The 19,213-nt window shown below is 44.6% G+C and overlaps 1 protein-coding gene across 4 annotated transcripts in view; it reads right to left on the reverse strand.

Annotated features, from left to right (window-relative positions):
* The window catches only part of EFEMP1 (EGF containing fibulin extracellular matrix protein 1), a 131,712-nt gene that overhangs the window by 66,178 nt on the left and 46,321 nt on the right, over positions 1-19,213 (reverse strand). For 3 of the 4 annotated variants that reach the window (XR_013984776.1, XR_013984777.1, XM_081001092.1), the window contains 4 exons: positions 7,822-7,941; positions 4,851-4,970; positions 2,481-2,604; positions 2,172-2,388 (listed from right to left, as the gene is read on the reverse strand). Coding sequence is in view for 2 of the 4 variants with exons in the window: in XM_081001092.1 (XP_080857218.1) it covers positions 2,172-2,388; positions 2,481-2,604; positions 4,851-4,970; positions 7,822-7,941 (581 nt within the window). In the remaining 2 variants the exon portion in view is untranslated. The remainder of the gene's footprint in view (positions 1-2,171; positions 2,389-2,480; positions 2,605-4,850; positions 4,971-7,821; positions 7,942-19,213) is intronic. The other variant, XM_081001091.1, reaches the window with a different exon arrangement.

Raw genomic sequence — 19,213 nt, forward strand, 5'->3', positions numbered from 1 at the left:
ACTCTTGCTGCTGATGTCTGCAAACAATAGGTAATAGATTACTTTCCCCTCCCTAAGCATCGCACTTCCTTTGCACTGAAATGGTGCAGGATAATGTAATGATAATTATGTAAAATTCTCCCGCAGCAGAGAGTGAGACAAATAATGTCGTCTTTGACGGAAGCTGAACTGCAGCAGAACAGCCCCAAGGCTGCATGCGACAAACGGCCTCGGTCCAGTATACCTGAAGGAGCGTCTCCACCCCCATCGTTCTACCTGGACACTGAGGTCCAGTGCCGAGGGCCTTCTGGCGGTTCCCTCGCTGTGAGAAGACAAATTACGGGGAACCAAGCTAAGCAGTTGGCTCCTTACCTCTCTCGCCCTGACCTAGCCATTGTGATCCACGCGACGGTCACCTCCAGGCTTGACTATTGTAACTCGCTCTACGTGGGGCTGCCCTTGAGACTGACCCAGAAACTCCAGCGGGTGCAGAATGCCGCGGTGAGACTCCTTATGGGGTCTTCGCTGCGAGATCATATTCATCCGGTACTATACCAGCTGCACTGGCTCCCGGTGGAGTACAGGATCAGGTTTAAGGTGCTGGTTTTAACCTTTAAAGCCCTATGCGGCCTAGGACCCTCGTACCTACGGGACCGCCTCTCCTGGTATGTCCCACAGAGATATTTACGGCCTGCAAATAAAAACATCCTGAAGATCCCAGGCCACAGAGAGGTTAGGCTGGCCTCAACTAGAGCCAGGGCTTTCTCGGCCGCGGCTCCAATCTGGTGGAACGCTCTGTCACAAGAGACTAGGGCCCTGCGGGACCTGACATCTTTCCGCAGGGCCTGCAAGACAGAGCTGTTCCACCAGGCCTTTGGTCAGGGCGCAGCCTGACCCCCTCCTCTGGCAATCTGCACAGAATTTTGCTTAATGGTTGCCATCAATTTGATTTTAATTTGATTTTAATTAATTTTATAATGAATGTTTTTAGAATGTTGGATTATTTTAATTGTTGTTCGCCGCCCTGAGCCCAGCTTCGGCTGGGGAGGGCGGGATATAAATAAAATTTATTATTATTATTATTATTAACCAGGCAGAGGGCCTTCTCGGTAGTGGCACCCGCCCTGTGGAACACCCTCCCACCAGATGTCAAAGAGAACAACAACTACCAGACTTTTAGACGACATCTGAAGGCAGCACTGTTTAGGGAAGCTTTTAATGTTTGAGGCATTATTGTATTTTAATATTGTGTTGGAAGCAGCCCAGAGTGGCTGGGGAAACCCGGCCAGATGGGCGGGGTATAAATTATAAATTATTTATTATTATTATTATTATTATTATTAAGAACACATGTTGGAATGAAAATCAATACCTTCTTACCCTCCCAGCTGCAGAGCTGAATTCATTTTATTTTTTTCAAATACAGTGGTGCCTCGCAAGACGAAATTAATTCGTTCCACGAGTTTTGTCGCCTTGCGATTTTTTTCGTCTTGCGAAGCACGGTGTCGGGAAAGTTTTGGAAAAGCTTCAAAAATCACCAAAGTCTTTAAAAACCTCAAAAAAGGCTACCACACCGCGTTGCTCCTCAAAGTCAAGTCGCAACTGTATTAACGGTGTTAAGAAAAAGGAAACAAACTTGCAAGACGTTTCCGTCTTGCGAAGCAAGCCCATAGGGAAAACCGTCTTGCGAAGCAGCTCAAAAAACGAAAAACCCTTTCATCTAGCGGGTTTTTCGTCTTGCGAGGCATTCGTCTTGCGAGGTACCACTGTATCCCTAAAGCTGCTCCGGGCTGGCAGGGCGGTGTGAGAAGGATGCAACAGCCATGTGCCTTCAAGCCTAACCTCCCCCTCGCTTTGCGAGGCTGGGATCGAAGGGCGCGTGACTGTTGCGTCCTCCTCATCCCACCCATGGGCGTCAGGGTGCAGGTGAGATTCGCCTGCCAAGGGTTGCATCAGGCAGCTGGGCTCTCACCTGTGGGGGGACAGGTGGGGCAGCGTGGCCCTTCTTGTCTCTGGTGGGGGTGGTGCTCTGGCAGTGTTGGCAGCGAGGGCTGGGCTGGCACAGCGAGCTTCATTCATGTGCCGGCCCAGGAGCCGGCAAACCGCACTATGCTGCTGCCCTTATGGGAGCTTTATGGAAACCCAGGCGAGCCGAGTCAAATTTTGTAAGCGGAACTTGGCGAAATACTCACTCTCAGGACGAAGTCTCCGTTCTCATTTCCAGATTTGATCCGGAACGTGTTAATGGTATTGGGGTAAATGGTGGTCGCCTGGATTTGGAAGATATCGGACGGAGTCGTTCTTTCTGAGCGGATGCTCATGTATTTGTGCACAATGGAGTATGGAAGGTCTCGGCAAAGGGGGTTGGACACCGGGCAAACGCAGCGACTGTAAGACAAACCACAACGACTGAAAAACAAACTCCTCGCACCTGTGGGCTTTGCAGCTCTGAACGTTGCAAATGAGGCTTTGCTAAAAGATCTCTTAGCGGTTCCCCTTACTTTTCAGACGACAGCACGTAAGGCTCTTGGCAAGGGTTCCTCGGGTAACAGCGGTATCCGCCGTGATAGTTCCAGCACATTTCGTCCTCCCGGCATTCATGGCCCACTTCACATTCATTGATATCTAAGAGAGGAATGTGAAAGAAGTGAACCTTTAGAGCTTTGCTGACAGAACCCTTGAACTATTATAATTTAGATAGGTCTTTGTACAGTCATACCTCAGGTTACTGATGCTTCGGGTTGTGCAACTTCCAGTTGCGCACTGCGCCAAACCCGGAAGTACCGGATCGGGTTACTTCCAGGTTTTGGAGCTTGTGCATGCGTCAAAGTGCTAAATCGCGTTTTGCGCATGTGCAGAAGTGCCAAATCACGACCCGCGTATGCGCGGGTCGCAAGTTGTGAACGCTGCGGGTTGTAAACGTGCCTCCTGCATGGATCACGTTTGCAACCCGAGCATCCACTGTACTTGAATCTGCAGCAGATAGCTGTCTCTACTAAGCCGGCAGTAGAAAACTTCCAGCCCTGTGGCCTGATTATTTATTTATTCATAAAATTGATATACTGCATGATTGTAAATAAAACATAAAAGCAGTTTATCCGCCCCCAAGATATAATTATCACTACAAATTTTACAGCCGCAATTTAAAACAGACGAAAAGTTAAAACTGCAATAGAATAGGCCAAAAAAAAAAAAATCAAAACTTGTACAAACTTTGTAAGTGTTTGGGTAGGCTCGTCTAAGTATAAATGTCTTCAGCAGGTGCTGAAAAGGATGCACTAAACGACTTGGTTCTTACAAATGTGGAATAAGTTTTAGGTGGCACTTGTAGAAGTCCCAATTCTACCGATCGAAGCGGTCGAGGGTAAGGTGATCTCGTATGTAAACCGGTCCCAAGTTGTAAAGGGCTTGATATGCCAATAGTAACACCTTGAACATGCCCCCTGTAGCAGATTAGCAGTTCAGTGCAAATTTTTTGAGCGCAGGTGATTTAAAACTATCTAATCCCTGCTCCTGCCAACCTAGCAGTTCGAAAGCACATCAAAGTGCAAGTAGATAAATAGGTCCTGCTCCAATGGGAAGTTAAACGGCGTTTCCGTGCGCTGTTCTGGTTGGCCAGAAGTGGCTTAGTCATGCTGGCCACATGACCCGGAAGCTGAACACCGGCTTCCTCGGCCAATAAAGTGAGATGAGCACCGCAACCCCAGAGTCGGTCACGACTGGACCTAATGGTCAGGGGTCCCTTTATGTTTACTTTAATCAATCCATAATTAAAATATGAAATGACATTAAAACATCTTTAATTAAACGGAACAGTTTAAAAATGCAACAAAACAGTTAAAAAACCCCTGTTAAAACAATGTCATCATAAGTTCAGATCCAGGAGAATGCTTGCCTAAACCGGAGCCAGTGGCATGCCAATACTGATGACTTCTCTTATTTTAGAAGGACGTGCATTCCACAACCCTGATGACGGCGCTGAGAAAGCTTGCCTGTGTGTTACCACAAGCCGATGATCTCCAGGCTGGGGCAAAACTAACCTGATATCACTGGATGTCATAACGACGTAAGGTGGGTGGTGGCTCCTCCTGTCAAAGGTCTTGTCCACACTTCTGCTTGCTCCGTGCTTTCCGGGCTTGGGTATGAGTGGTTGTTCATTTGTCCCACCACTTTCCCCAGAAAAACCCGCTCTTTACTGCTGAATCGGAACAAACGCTAATCCACAGAATAGCCGATTGCCATTTGTTCTGATTCAGCAGTAAATCAGTGGGACAAGTGGAAGTGTGGACAAGGGAAGGTTCTAGCCCATGAGTCAGAACCAGTTGCCCACCAAGTCACCTGGCTTCTGTTAGCAAATCTTGGGGTTCTAGTGAAAAAATAGAGTAGACCCCAAAGTCTGGAACCTGCCCACCTGTCACGTATAGCTGCCAGCCTCATGCATGCAGGACTTCCATTCATCTTAAACCAGGCCTACACAGAGCCCACCAGTCATGTACTGTGGTCTGTAAGATGCTTAATATCTCCTCCACCTCTTCCTGGATCTTTGCTGTTCCCTACAGGGAGTGAAGAAGGGTCATCTGTCTCCTGCTTTGCTGTGCTGGTGGCAAGTTGCACAGGGGACATTTTGCACTGCCCATGTTGAAGAGATTTACAGGAAGAATCCTGAGACAATGACAGACTCTTTAGAAATGGTTGAAAAAAGGTTCTACGAGTTGATGGAGGATGAAAACCATGGACGATTGTCTTAACAAAGTCGGTAAAGGGATACTATGCAGTATATAGAAGGTGTGGTTCTTCCTACCCCACAGATCAATATTGGTTTATATGTTAGAATCAAGGCGGCAGGAGTGCCACAAGAGAAATATGCTTACCTTGACAGTTTCTGCCTCTGATTAACTGGTAACCATCTGGACACAGGCAAGAATACCTCCCTGGTTCATTGACACATTGATACATACAAATGTAGTTCGAAGTTCCGCATTCGTTGACATCTGTAAAACAGAGACATCTGCTAGACGCCATATTTTCCTCCGGTTTGTTTGTTTTTTAACAAAAAACTTGCAATTTATTTATTTGACTTCTATATTTATACGACTTCATCATCAGATGCCAGGGCGGTTCATAAGATAAAAATACAAAGCAACAGATTGAGGGCAGGGAGCATTGGCCAATGAAATCTGGGGTCTGAAGTCCAATCAGAGTGAAGGCAACGCTTCTGCCTCTTATTCTGGCATCTTGTGTTTAATTTCTTTTTTTAAAAAACCACACCCAGTAACAGGGTCTTCACCATCTGAGACATGTGCAGGCATCAAAAAGGGGGAAAAGAAAAGGGGAAAAGTCACCAGGGCTTTTGACCCCAGAAAAGCTCCTGCCATTTGAAGTGGGGGGGAAATTGCTAGTAAATGTTTTGCTCAGTTTTAACTGTGGGTTGAATCCAGTTAAGTCACTGCATGAGGGGAAGAGCTTCTGCTTAGACAACAGAACTTCCTCTCCCCCCTTTCATCTATATCCTGACCCACAACATCTATTCTGAAGGGTTCAAGGAAACCATGAAGTGGATTTAGAGTGTTTGTGTGTGAGGTGAGGAGAGGGACAGGAAGTTCTCCTGCACATGCAGAAGTCACTTCATTCATGCAACGACTCTGCTGGATACAACCCTATAAGAGTTATAGGGTTAGGACAAAAAGCTCTTCCTGTTCTGTTATATCTCACAGAGCGGGATTCAACTAAGTTGTTGACTGCACAGAAGGAGGTCTGCTTGTGCAACAGGATTGCCCCCCTTCTCTGCCCCTCTGCATCCCCAAAATATGCTCTGGAGGGTTGGGGGAACCCCCAAGCCAGGTGACTCACAGATAAACCCTCTTGAACTTTTCCCCCACAATGCACCACTTTTTAAGAGGCAAAATGCTGCCACCCCACCGTTTTCGCAACCCGAGCACAGGCCTTTGAGATGGACTCAATATTATTTCTGGTATTTGGGAACATTTAACCAGAGATGCCAGGGAATAAGCTTGTGACGTTGTCCTTGTTTTCACATCACTTCAAACCATAGTTAAAATAAGCCATGGTTTAATGTGCCTGTGCTGTGGAAATCACATTCGGCCCTGTCCTGCTGCTGCACTGCCAGGAAACAAACCATGGCCTGGCATAATAATAATAATAATAATAATAATAATAATAATAATATATATTATTTATACCCCGCCCATCTGGCTGAGTTTCCCCAGCCACTCTGGGTGGCTCCCAGTCAAGTGTTAAAAACAGTACAGCATTAAATATTAAAAACTTCCCTGAACAGGGCTGCCTTCAGATGTCTTCTGAATGTCAGGTAGTTGTTTATCTCTTTGACATCTGACGGGAGGGCGTTCCACAGGGCGGGCACCACTACCGAGAAGGCCCTCTGCCTGGTTCCCTGTAATTTGGCTCCTCGCAGCAAGGGAACCGCCAGAAGGCCCTCGGCGCTGGATCTCAGTGTCCGGGCTGAACGATGGGGGTGGAGATGCTCCTTGAGGTATACAGGACCGAGGCCATTTAGGGTTTTAAAGGTCAGCACCAACACTTTGAATCGTGCTCGGAAACGTACTGGGAGTTATATCTGAACCAGGGCTCTTTGTTTCCTCAAGGAAACCATGAGCGGTAAGCTAAGAACAAACCATGGTTGCTGCTTGCGATTTGTTTTAAAAGAAGCAAAACACAGGGTTCAGATGCAACAGTAAACCAGAGTGTGGTTTGTTCTGCAGCACCATGGCAGGAGAGGAGCAACGGCACATGATTTCAGCAGCATGCACCACGTTCTCATTAAACTATAGTTTAACTATGGTTTAAAGTAGGGCTGGGAAACCTGTGGCCCTCCGGATGTTGCTGGACTACAGCTCTCATTGTCCCTGTTGATCAGTTGAGGCTGAAGGGAGTTGTAGTTTAACAACAACTGGGGGGCCACAGGTGCTTCACATGCAAACCAGACCATAGTGCATGCAAAGCCCATGTTCTGCAGAAGTCAGACACAATTCAGTGCAAAGTGAAGCCCCATCAGGATTGATTTCAGTGACTGCTTAGCTCGCCCTCTGAAATCAGTGGGATTTCCATGTGCTTAACCGTGGTTGTACCTGTGGCAGATGAAGGTGATGGACTACATGGAACTGGCGGAAATGACTGGCAGAATCCGAGACCAGGGAGAAGAGTTGGTGGAAGAAGATTGGAAGAAATTTAAAGTTTACTTACAGAAACATTGTAAAATTAAGGAATGTTAGAAGGATGTTGGAATGAAGTAATGTGGTTTTAGCAGAGATGCTGTAAAGGATTAAGAAAGAACAGATTGTTAAATGGTGAAAGGAGGGAAAGTAAAGTTACATTATATTAAGATAAAATAGAGGACAAAAACTGGAAAAGATGGAAAGGACTTGCTGAAATAGCTAATTGAACTAGAATACAAAAAAGGGAGGTGTGAGGAGGTCAAGGAAACAAGCAAATGAAAGATAAGTTATGGGAAGATTCATTGCATTTTTTCTTTTTTCTTTTTTTCTTTATTGTGATGTGATGTTCTGTTTTTGCTTAGTATGCTGTTTTCTATTTTTTCTTTTTGTAACCTTTCAAATCTTAATAAATATTATTTTTAAAAAAACCAAAAAAACCCCCGTGGTTGTACCTGATGACCGTGGATATTAAATGTTAGAAGACTGTTGATAAAACAAATGGGGACAGTTAAAAACCTCTGACTAGGATGATGGAGAATCTGGAGTCACTAATGTTTCTACCCCCATATTACTTGCACCGCCCAAAGTCAACTTACAAGCCTCCTACCATGTCCTTTGAGAACCACCAATGTGGCCAACAGTCACTCACCATCGCAATTCATTCTGTCCCGGCTTAATTCGAAGCCCTGATTGCACTGGCAGATGAAAGATCCGACCGTGTTGTAGCACAGTTGTGCACATGGGTTGCTGGTCTCACATTCATTTATGTCTAAAAAGGAAAGATGATAGGCCTTTACTTCATTTTTTCCCAATCTTAAAAATCAGTTTTTCACATTTCTGGAGCAATTTGTGATTTTTTAAAAAAAATCATCGTGCAAATTTGCCTGCATTTTAATGCAATTTTTTTTTAAAAAAATCCCAAACACATCTTTGTATGCATTTTCTCCCAATACACATATTTTTGCAATGCAAATTTCTCTAATAGAATGCATTTTGGTATATTATCTCTTCTAATTGAGATACACTTTACCCTAGCATACGAATTTTTGTACACATTACCTGGCTTGAGAAGAACACTGCAAAATTCATAGAACTGCGAATGTTGAAGGAGAGCTGTGTTTTGGTTTGCGTATTATTTCAGAGAGTTTAATTTAGTAGTTTGCCTTTAAATGTGAACTGAATCAAATTTCTGCCCCAGCCTTACTCTTCACACAAAGCTGGGTCTTCTCTCACGTTGTATTTAGGCAAATTCACCAGACGGTCCAGGTAGGCTTAACTTTGCAGAGTCAAGACAATTTATGTAGGATTGATGTACCTAGGAAATGACAGTCAAGGTGCCTGGGTCCTATCTGACAGAGGTCCCCCGCTATTCTGTTATCATTTATTAACCCTGGAGGTGGTGCCTAGTATTGTATGCATTGAAACGGCGGACTTTATCACCAGAGGAAAGAGACTACACAGAGAATTGTGTGACTCACTCAAATGAATGGGAACGTCCATATTAGTGGACATTTCATTTCACAAAATGTATATATCGCTTACTAGTTCTAAAGACCTCGAAGAAAGTTTGCAGTAGGCAATCCAAAATATGGATTGAAGGCACCAATAAACACAACCCTTAAAAACAAATCGCATGAGAAAAGTGTAGATTAAAACCCAGAAACATTTCAAAACACTGATACTTACTAACATAATGTACCAAAAGTACAGAGAAATTTTCAGCAGGCATCAAAAACCATCTGGTGTCCAGGTGGATCTTGGACCGACCCTGACTCTTCTGTAAATTTGGCATTTTAAGTTTATGTTGTGGTTTAATAGGGCTCTCAACTTCTATGGATGTTAGCTTATGTAACTACTGTTAAACTTCTGTGATGATAAGATATAAACAAATCCGAATCTATGTACTTTTCTGTTGCTTCTTTAAATTAACATTTCTATGATCAAACGTTTTAGGGAAGTTTTTAATGTTTGATGTTTTATTGTGTTTTTAATATTTCGTTGGGAGCTACCCAGAGTGGCTGGGGAAACCCAGCCAAATGGGCGGGTATAAGTACAGTGGTGCCTCGCAAGACGAAATTAATCCGTTCCACGAGAGTCTTCGTCTAGCGGTTTTTTCGTCTTGCGAAGCAACCCTATTAGCGGCTTAACGGATTAGCGCTATTAGCGGTTTAGCGGCTATTAAAGGCTTAAAGGCTTAGGGGATTAGCTGCTAAAAGGCTATTAAAGGCTATTAAAGGCTTAGCAGATTAGATAAGGGGGGGGGAAAGCGAAAAAAAAATCTCTAGACTCGCAAGACATTTTCGTCTTGCGAAGCAAGCCCATAGGGAAATTCGTCCTGCGAAGCAACTCAAAAACGGAAAACCCTTTCGTCTAGCGGGTTTTCCGTCTTGCGAGGCATTCGTCTTGCGGGGCACCACTGTAAACAAATATTTAACTTATATGCAGAATTCATCATGCGAAAGGCTGGGCTAGATGAATCCCAAGTCGGAATCAAGATTGCTAGAAGAAATATCAACAACCTCATATATGCAGATGACACAATCTTGATGGCAGAAAGTGAGGAGGAATTAAAGAACCTTTTAATGAGGGTGAAAGAGAAGAGCGCAAAATATGGTCTGAAGCTCAACATCAAAAAAACGAAGATCATGGCCACTGGCCCATCACCTCCTGGCAAATAGAAGGGGAAGAAATGGAGGCAGTGAGATTTTACTTTCTTGGGCTCCATGATCACTGCAGATGGTGACAGCAGTCACGAAATTAAAAGACACCTGCTTCTTGGGAGAAAAGCAATGACAAACCTAGACAGCATCTTAAAAAGAAGAGACATCACCTTGCCAACAAAGGTCCGTATAGTTAAAGCTATGGTTTTCCCAGTAGTGATGTATGGAAGTGAGAGCTGGACCATAAAGAAGGCTGATCGCTAAAGAATTGATGCTTTTGAATTATGGTGCTGGAGGAGACTCTTGAGAGTCCCATGGACTGCAAGAAGATCAAACCTATCCATTCTGAAGGAAATCAGCCCTGAGTGCTCACTGGAAGGACAGATCCTGAAGCTGAGGCTCCAATACTTTGGCCACCTCATGAGAAGAGAAGACTCCCTGGAAAAGACCCTGATGTTGGGAAAGATTGAGGGCACAAGGAGAAGGGGACGACAGAGGATGAGATGGTTGGACAGTGTTCTCGAAGCTACCAGCATGAGTTTGACCAAACTGCGGGAGGCAGTTCCACAGGGTGGGTGCCACTACTGAGAAGGCCTGACAAACAGGATCCCTTTTAAAAGATGAAGATGATTTTTTTTTAAAAAAGACCTAAATCAGGAACATTTTGGGGGCACCTTTAAAAATTAAAAATAATGTGGACAACCTATCTGAAAAAATGGGGAGTTTCAAGGATAGTGGACTAATTTATCCAATGCAGCTGCTATGCTAGTTTCCTTCTATGCTTGAGAGAAATGCTGTGAGTTCTTTTGTTTTAAATATGACAACTTGCCTTCACTAGGCTTGTTCAGCACCAACCCTAACACTGAGCTACAGCTGCTCTGATTTGCTCAGACGTACGGTGGATTCTGTGGTTGCTGTAATGCAGTTAGAACTGTCAAGGATATGACAAGGTTTGAGGCTGCCTTTAAATCACACAAAATTAAATGCAAAATCCATTTTACATTGTCTTTTGCTTTCTATCGAGAACGTCTGGTATTATGCTTCAGGGGAAGGAAAAACAATATCCAAATTCCTGCGCCATGAGAAATGGAAGTCAAGTGTCATAAATCATGTTATGCAAATTAATACTAAAGTATGCAGCTGTGCTAAAGTAAGTATTCTGGCTTTTGAGGGTTTTTTTTAAAGCAGTGAAAGTTAATTGAACATGTACAACAGGAGTAAAGGTAAAGGGACCCCTGACCATTAGGTCCAGTCGTGGCCGACTCTGGGGTTGCGGCGCTCAACTCGCTTTATTGGCCTTATTCACTTAACAATTTATTGGCCGAGGGAGCCGGCGTACAGCTTCCGGGTCATGTGGCCAGCATGACTAAGCTGCTTCTGGCGAACCAGAGCAGCGCACGGAAACGCCGTTTACCTTCCTGCTGGAGCGGTACCTATTTATCTACTTGCACTTTGACGTGCTTTCAAATTGCTAAGTGGGCAGGAGCTGGGACTGAGCAATGGGAGCTCACCCCGTCACGGGGATTCGAACCGCCGACCTTCTGATCGGCAAGTCCTAGGCTCTGTGGTTTAACCCACAGCACCACTCGCGTCCCTACAACAGGAGTGGGGGACCTCATTTTCATCTGTCAAATGTACTCCTCTAAGACACTCAGGAATCTCCCAGGCCACACCCCTTCTTTCCAGGCCACACCCTCATTGTCCCCTCCATGCCCTCTTTGAATGCTTTTGCCTCACTGGAATGTGCCTTCCACTAGCTGCCTGGATGGGAAGAGCTGTCTGTAGAATCCTCTAACTTATGTAGGGCTGAAATGTAGCCTTATATACTATTCACCTGGCACATGGTCTCTGAAAGGGTGCCCATGAAGCAAACCTGCCCCCAGAATGCAAAAGGTCCCCTACCTGATGGAAATCACAGCAGGGGTAAGGGAGCGATAATAACATACGACATTGTCCCTAGATAGGAGGACCATTAAAGTGACAGGCAGGATCAAGTTAGGTTCTCATTGATTTCCATAGCAATGGCTTATGCACGTGCTTAAACTCTGATATTACAATGTGTTGTTGTTGTTGTTTATTGTTGGGACTTCAAAGTTGAAATCTGAAAATGGAGGCCTCGGCCCAGTATACCTGAAGGAGCGTCTCCGCCCCCATCATTCTGCCCGGACCCTGAGGTCCAGCTTCAATGGCCTTCTGGCGGTTCCCTCCCTGCGAGAAGTGAAGTTACAGGAAACCAGGCAGAGGGCCTTCTCGGTAGTGGCGCCCGCCCTGTGGAACACCCTCCCCTCAGATGTCAAGGAAATAAACAACTATCTGACTTTTAGAAGATAATTGAAGGCAGCCCTGTTTAGGGAAGCTTTTAATGTTTGATGTTTTATTGTGTTTTTAATATTCTGTTGGAAGCTGCCAAGAGTGGCTGGGGAAACCCAGCCAGATGGGCAGGGTAGAAATAATAAATTATTGTATTATTATTATTATGCACAAAATTCATTGGTATTCCTCCAGCCGAGCTGGCAGCCACCATTTTTCTTTTCCAAGGAATTCCTGGAACAATACTATGTTGGGGTGCATTGGGATTAGCATTCTTAGACATTAAAATGGCAATCCTCAGGTGAAGAGAGCGCTGATGAGTGTTCCACGCCCCACCAATGCCTACCACACCCCAGAAGATGAAAAGACAACATTCCATTCTCTTTCAAAATCAACCCCATTCTAAATCAGCCAAAACTTCTCTTTTGATAACCTTTGGCACAGCTTTGGCTAAAATTGGGAACCCTTTGAACTATGCGTTGTTGTCTCATGTGATGAGACACCACTATTTTTATATAAAAAAGACCCACCACCTTAATAGCTAGGATACTGTCTTTCTAAAAAATACTAAATAAAAAAAAGAGGGATGGGTGAATCTGACAATTGGGGTTTGTCTTAGTTTCTAATTTTTCTCCAATTTTAAGTTCTGTTCTCTATATCAGTTTTTTTTTAATATAAAGCCTTCATGAAAATTCATCAGCATTTCAGTACAAATTTATCATAATTTACACATATTTGCATGCAATTTTGTCTTCTATACACGTTCTCGCAGTTATGTACCCTAACATAATTGATTTCTATATGTTGTTTGAATATATGCATTTATATGTACACCTTACCTTAGTATGTACATTTTTACAAGCCTTTTATTTGGCTGGAGAACAGCATTGCAAAATTCGGAGAAGTCCAAATTTCAAAACCTGGCTGTGTTTCAGTTTACGTATTGTTTTGGAATGTGCTAGTTAGGTAGGTTCACCTTCTAATGTGAACTGAATGGACTCTCCCCCATCCCTAATTAAAACACACAGCACGACACACCTATTACCTACAACCTATGACTTGAGTGGAATCTTGCATCCAAACTGGCTGACTTTTTGAAGGAATGTGTTTCAGACCATTTTTATTCAGGGTTTTTTGTTTTTTTAAAGTCATCGATTTTGCTGTGGTCCCATCCCTCTTTGCTTCACAGATGGCTCATTTCTTGTAACCAACAATTGCTCTGTATATTTTAATAGCGATGACTAACACGGCCGTATTTGTTTTGTCGGAGTTGCTGTTTCTACTTTTAATAGGTTTGGTTTTATGGTCCTAGCACCAGGCCTGGTTGTCCAGAACATTTTCTTGATTAGTGGAGGATGAATTTAATAAGAACGAAACACCTGTTGTTAGATTTGTCTGCCAGGTTCCACAAGTTTGAAAGAATGGCAGACCACAACATCAACACAACTCCTGCGAGCCAGAAGAAAACTCAGTTCAGTCAGTCACATAAGACCCACAAAAAGAGCCTTGTTGAGTCAGGTCAATGACTCAGCTACTTTAGCATCCTCTTCTCAATTTCGCCCTCACCCCTGTGAATAAGAATTACCCCCAGACAACTAGGCATGGACACTGCTGCAAAATTCAGTTCCCCACAACTTTTAGACCAGGGGTCTGCAAACTTTTTCAGCAGGTTGCCGGTCCACTGTCCCTCAGACCTTGTGGGGGGCTGGACTATATTTTGAACAAAATAAAATGAACGAATTCCTATGCCCCACAAATAACCCAGAGATGCATTTTAAATAAAAGCACATATTCTAATGTAAAAACATCAGGCAGGCCCCACAAATAACCCAGAGATGCATTTTAAATAAAAGGACACATTCTACTCATGTAAAAACACACTGATTCCCGGACCGTCCGCCGGTCGGATTGAGAAGGCGATTGGGCCGGATTCGGCCCCCAGGCCTTAGGTTGCCTACACATGTTTTAGACAAAAGGGAACATCTGTGCTGTTAACCCCTGTCAGCCTGCCTGAGAAGACCTGGCTGAAAGTTCAGCTAGTTTCTGCAAAGGACCCCATTCACTCTCCTCAGAGAGATGGAGTAGCAAAGCAGAAGCTGTCCCTAACTGTTTGAGACCAGGAATGTAAGCAGGTAAGGACTCCTATCACGAGGAAATGGCTCCAGTAATATCCCCATCAAACCCTATCCAAGTCAGGAGACAGGTTCTTGACCTGTGTATGCTTAATTGTTGCTGATGAAGAAACAGTTTGGGAGATGAGGAAGCTGCCTGATACTGAGTCAGACCATTGGTCCATTTAGCTCAGGGGTCTTTCCCAGCCCTACCTCAAGATGCTGGAAGTAAAAACTATAGGCTCATAGTCCAGTAGAACTTTGTACTCACACCATCCTTTGAAGGTGCTATACGAGTCAACTGCTCCTTAGTGTATCTCACCAGGACAGAACCTGAGACTTCTGGGAGAGTCACAACCTGCACTTGGCTTAACTCAGGGCGATGTCCTGTGTTACATGAACAGAGTTCCCTTTGCTCTCTTCCCTTCTAGAGCTCCCATGCTGTAGATTTGAGGGACACGCAGAGGACTGCAAGGGGAAGGGGAAGAAGGGGAAGTTCCATAGTGCAAGTCCAGATGGGCAGAACGGGATATCACCTTTGGTGTGCCTTGTCCTAGAGGAGGGCACCAGAAAGTGTTCTCTCATACTGTCTGGTATGCTGGTTTGACAGCCATGGACAGAAAGTCCCTTCAGAGGGTGGTGAAGATAGCACACAATATCATGGGCTGTCCCCTGAGTCCGCTAGATGTTACCTCAGGAGACTGTTGCCTCAGAAGAGCGAGGAACATTCTCAGGGATGACTCACACCCTGGCCAGCACCTTTTTAATCTCCTGCCCGAGAAGCATGATAAGCCTCACCAACAGGTTAAAGAACAGTTTCTACCCGTGGGCTGTGAGGCTGCTGAATGGAAGACAGCAACATTGCAGCTGATGTTCGGGGTTGGTGGTCATACGACAACACACAGTGTGTATCAAGGACTGAGAGATTGTGGGGGACTCATTTAATCTCACTGTAAACAAGTGGTACAGTGACAATAAAGTATTTCTATTTCAGTTCCTCTGGTGGGGAATCTGTCATGCTCCTTCTGGGGCAGTTCTGCAGCTCCTAGAAGTTGTCAGCATGTGACAGTGGCCACACCCCAGGAAACGGCTTTGACTGGCTGGCTAAACCAGGTGAGAGTTAGCGACATCCTCTGTATGTGAAGACAGGCTAGGGCAGATTGACCGGATGAGACCAAGAGGGGGTTCAACAGTCAAGAAGGCGGTTTCTGCACATGCTGTAGAGGGAAGTGAGGCACAGATGGGGCTTGTCAACCTAAGAAGGTAGCCCATCTAGGAGAAGGAAAACTCTGATCCTAAACCTCCGCTGCCTTGTGGGACATCTTCAGGAGAAGAAAAGGCTAAGGAGCAAAACCTATACAAAACTGGAGTCCCTAAGTTGGTTGGATGGTGCCTTGCACGCCTCCTTCTGGCAACTCCTGCAGCCAAGCTGGTGCCAAACATATTGCTCTGTGTTTTTTTGGCCCAGATCAGGGAGGCTGAGAGGGGTTTCTCGTTGTCTTGGCAGCCCAGGACCTCCATACACACTGCCTAGGCTTGTGCCCTGATGCACACCCAATTGTCTCTTGAGACAGGGATGCCAACAATCAGTATGTTGTCCCATTGGCTAGCTTAGCCAATGGTCGAGGATGATGGGAGTTGTAGTCCAATAACATCAGGGCCCCCAAAGTTGAAAAACACTGTCTTACAGTACTGTCTTCTTGACTGCTTCATGGATAACATAATTCCCAGGGAAGGGGAAAGCAGAGACAAGTTGGCATGGGACTTCCGGGTTGGCGCCATCGCCGAATGGCGGACTCCCTCCGAGCTCCGGAGGGAGCCTGCTCGGCAGGGGCTGGGTCCTACCGCACCGGCAATGCGGGGACCCTTAAAAACCACGGCCACGGGGGCCGTGGACATGGAGACTCGGCTGGCACCGCTAGCGCCCTCCCGACTCGTGAAGGAGCCTTTTTAAAGGCTACGGATCGGGTGCCGGGGAGAAGCGTGGTGCTTTGAGTCCTCTGCTATCCCTGCCGAGCGCAGCCGCATGCCATCCGGCGGAGAGCGCTGACTTCTTCCATTGAAAATTCGGACTTCTTAACAACAACCCGTGAGTAATTTGGAAACCGGGTTTAAAAGGAGAAAAAAAAGAATTTTTTTTTTGGATTGGACACGAGCGGGGGGGGATCCAAAAAGGAAGTCAGTCCCCCCCCCTACTGTAAACCTTCCAAAACAAGGACGGGGAAACCAAGGTCCAAAAAGATTTGTATTGCTGATAAAAACTAAGAATTCCACGATGGGGAACTATAAGAACTGTGCTGGAGGAAGAATTGAGGGTGAAGAAACGTAACCCCCCCCCCCCTGGGAACCGGGGTGATTGAAGAGAGAGCCTGGTGAAAAGAGTCGGAGATTTTGACAGCTGTCAAAGTAGCTGTCAAAGTCGGAAAGCAGAGAGGATTTTATTATGAGAACTTTGCTGGTTAAATTTGTTACAATTTGCTACAACTCGTTAAAACTTGGATACAAAATGGCGAAAACATGGATAACAATCGGACTTTTGGACTAGAGAAAACAAAGTTACAACAATCCCCCTAGAGGAGTTTCGGGACATTACAAAGATGGTCGTAAGTGGAAAAATACCATTGGAATTTTACAGGACTGGTTATCTTCTGGGAAAGCTGCAAAACGGAAATAATATTTTGTCTACAGGGTGTTCAGCTAAAGGAGACAATAGAATTTTCTATTGAAGAAAGGAAGGGACTGAACGCAAGTTTTTGTTCCTGAATAACAATAATCCCTGCAGATTCACTAAGCTTCTGAATTAGAACGTTTTAGCAGCGGAACAAGAGGAAATTGGACTACAATTTGGAAAGAACAATGGGGGGAGTTTTATTTTATTAAAGATCTGAAGTTAAGTGTTTTTAAAAATAACTATAAAAAGAAAAAGCCAGCAAGGAGTTGGGGGAAATAGGTGATTTATGGACTTTAAGAATTCCCGGCGGATAACATGGTTTGGTGGTCAGGGGGAAATTAAACCGGGGACGGGGGGGGAGAACTAAAATCCAAAGGCTTGTTAACTTCTTTCTTTCTTTGAACTGGCTCTTTTTCATTTATTATATTTTTTATTTCTTATTTCTGATATTTCTATTGTGTGGGGTGTCCTTATCATTAAAAAAAGGGAAATTGTGGAATGAAAATGGGGTGGGCTCTGGGGAGAGAACTTTTGTTTTTTATTAGGGGTATTGATGAGGAGTGTATAAATTTTAAATTTGAATAATGGTCTAAACAAATTAAGTTTCAATTAGAACTGAGAGCTTGTGGAGCCAACAATATGAAATGGGAATATGGTAGGGGTGGGGGAAGGGGGGAGTCCCAGAAAGTGGATCTATGAAAATAAGGCTTTGAATGTACTTTAATCTTTACTTTCTGTATTTCTGAAAATCTTAATAAATATCATTAAAAAAAAAAAAAAAGAGACAAGTTGGCATGGAGGCCAAAGCTGAATGGAGAATTCCTCTCTCCTCTCAAAATTGGGTCGGGATATGTGTCGCCCTCTATCAATCACACTTGTTAGGCCTGTGAGAATTATTCTTCATTTCTCTTAGGAAATGTTGGTGGCATTTTAGCATGTAGCAAACTTTTCCAGAAATCCTATTGTGGTTTTTAAATGCTGGATTCCAGCATCTTCCCCACTTGCCCCCCTCACCCCCCATGCAATTTTTGGTGAGGGGTAGGTCTATAAATAATTGCTATAAGAAACACATACTGATAAAGCTTCTCAGCATGCAGGCAGTTTAAGATTTATCTGGAGCTGTTTATTACCCTGGAGACCTGTTCTTTTAAAATTCCACTTCGTTTATGACATGAGCCTTTGAGACCAGTAGATCATTTTGCAATGCTCAGGGGCAGCAACCGCATTGCAAAATGGTGAGATTTATTTCTCCTCAGTGCAATGTTGGGGGGTCCGTTTTATATCCATCTTAAGAGAATTATCAGAGGGCACAGAAATGTAAAAAACTTGCCGGAATTTCAAATGTAAAGTTTAGGTATGTGACCCCGTAGCGAACCCTGTTTTGCATTATTAACTTTTTACTACCTACTACCTACCACCTACTACAGAGTGTAACTTCTAGTAGGTACAGATTTCCTCCTGAGTGTAAAGCTTCTTCCCCAGATCACTAACTCTCCAACATTTGAGAGACCAATTTTCTCAGAGGTCTTTGGCTCTGAGAAAAAGGTGATTTATTGGTTATTGTTTGGATATAAATAGCTGAAACAACACTATTTATTAATAATTCCTAGCAACAAGCCCGCCAGCTGGCAGAACTATTAATGGGACTGTAGTAGTAGTAGTAATAATAATAATAATAATAATTTATTTATTTATTTATGCCCCGCCCATCTGGCTGGGTTTCCCCAACCGCTCTGGGGGGCTTCCAACAAAATATTAAAATACGATAATGCATCAAACATTAAAAGCTTCCCTAAACAGGGCTGCCTTCAGATGTCTTCTAAAAGTCTGGTAGTTGTTGTTCTCTTTGACATCTGGTGGGAGGGTGTTCCACAGGGCGGGTGCCACTACCGAGAAGGCCTCTGCCTGGTTCCCTGTAACTTGGCTTCTCACAGTGAGGGAACCGCCAGAAGGCCCTTGGCGATGGACCTCAGTGTCCGGGTATATAGGGCCAAGGCCGTTTAGGGCTTTGAAGGTCAGCACCAACACTTTGAATTGTGCACAGAAATGTACTGGGAGCCAATGTAGGTCTTTCAAGACTGGCGTTATGTAGTCTTGGCGGCTGCTCCCAGTCACCAGTCTAGCTGCCGCATTCTGGATTAGTTTTAGTTTCTGGGTCACCTTCAAAGGTAGCCCCACATAGAGCGCATTGCAGTAGTCCAAGCGGGAGATAACCAGAGCATGCACCACTCTGGCGAGGCAGTCTGTGGGCAGATAGGGTCTCAGTCTGCGTACCAGATGGAGCTGGTA

This window comes from Podarcis pityusensis, assembly GCF_964106645.2.
Source record: "Podarcis pityusensis genome assembly, chromosome: 3".
NCBI classification, from domain to species: Eukaryota; Metazoa; Chordata; class Lepidosauria; order Squamata; family Lacertidae; genus Podarcis; species Podarcis pityusensis.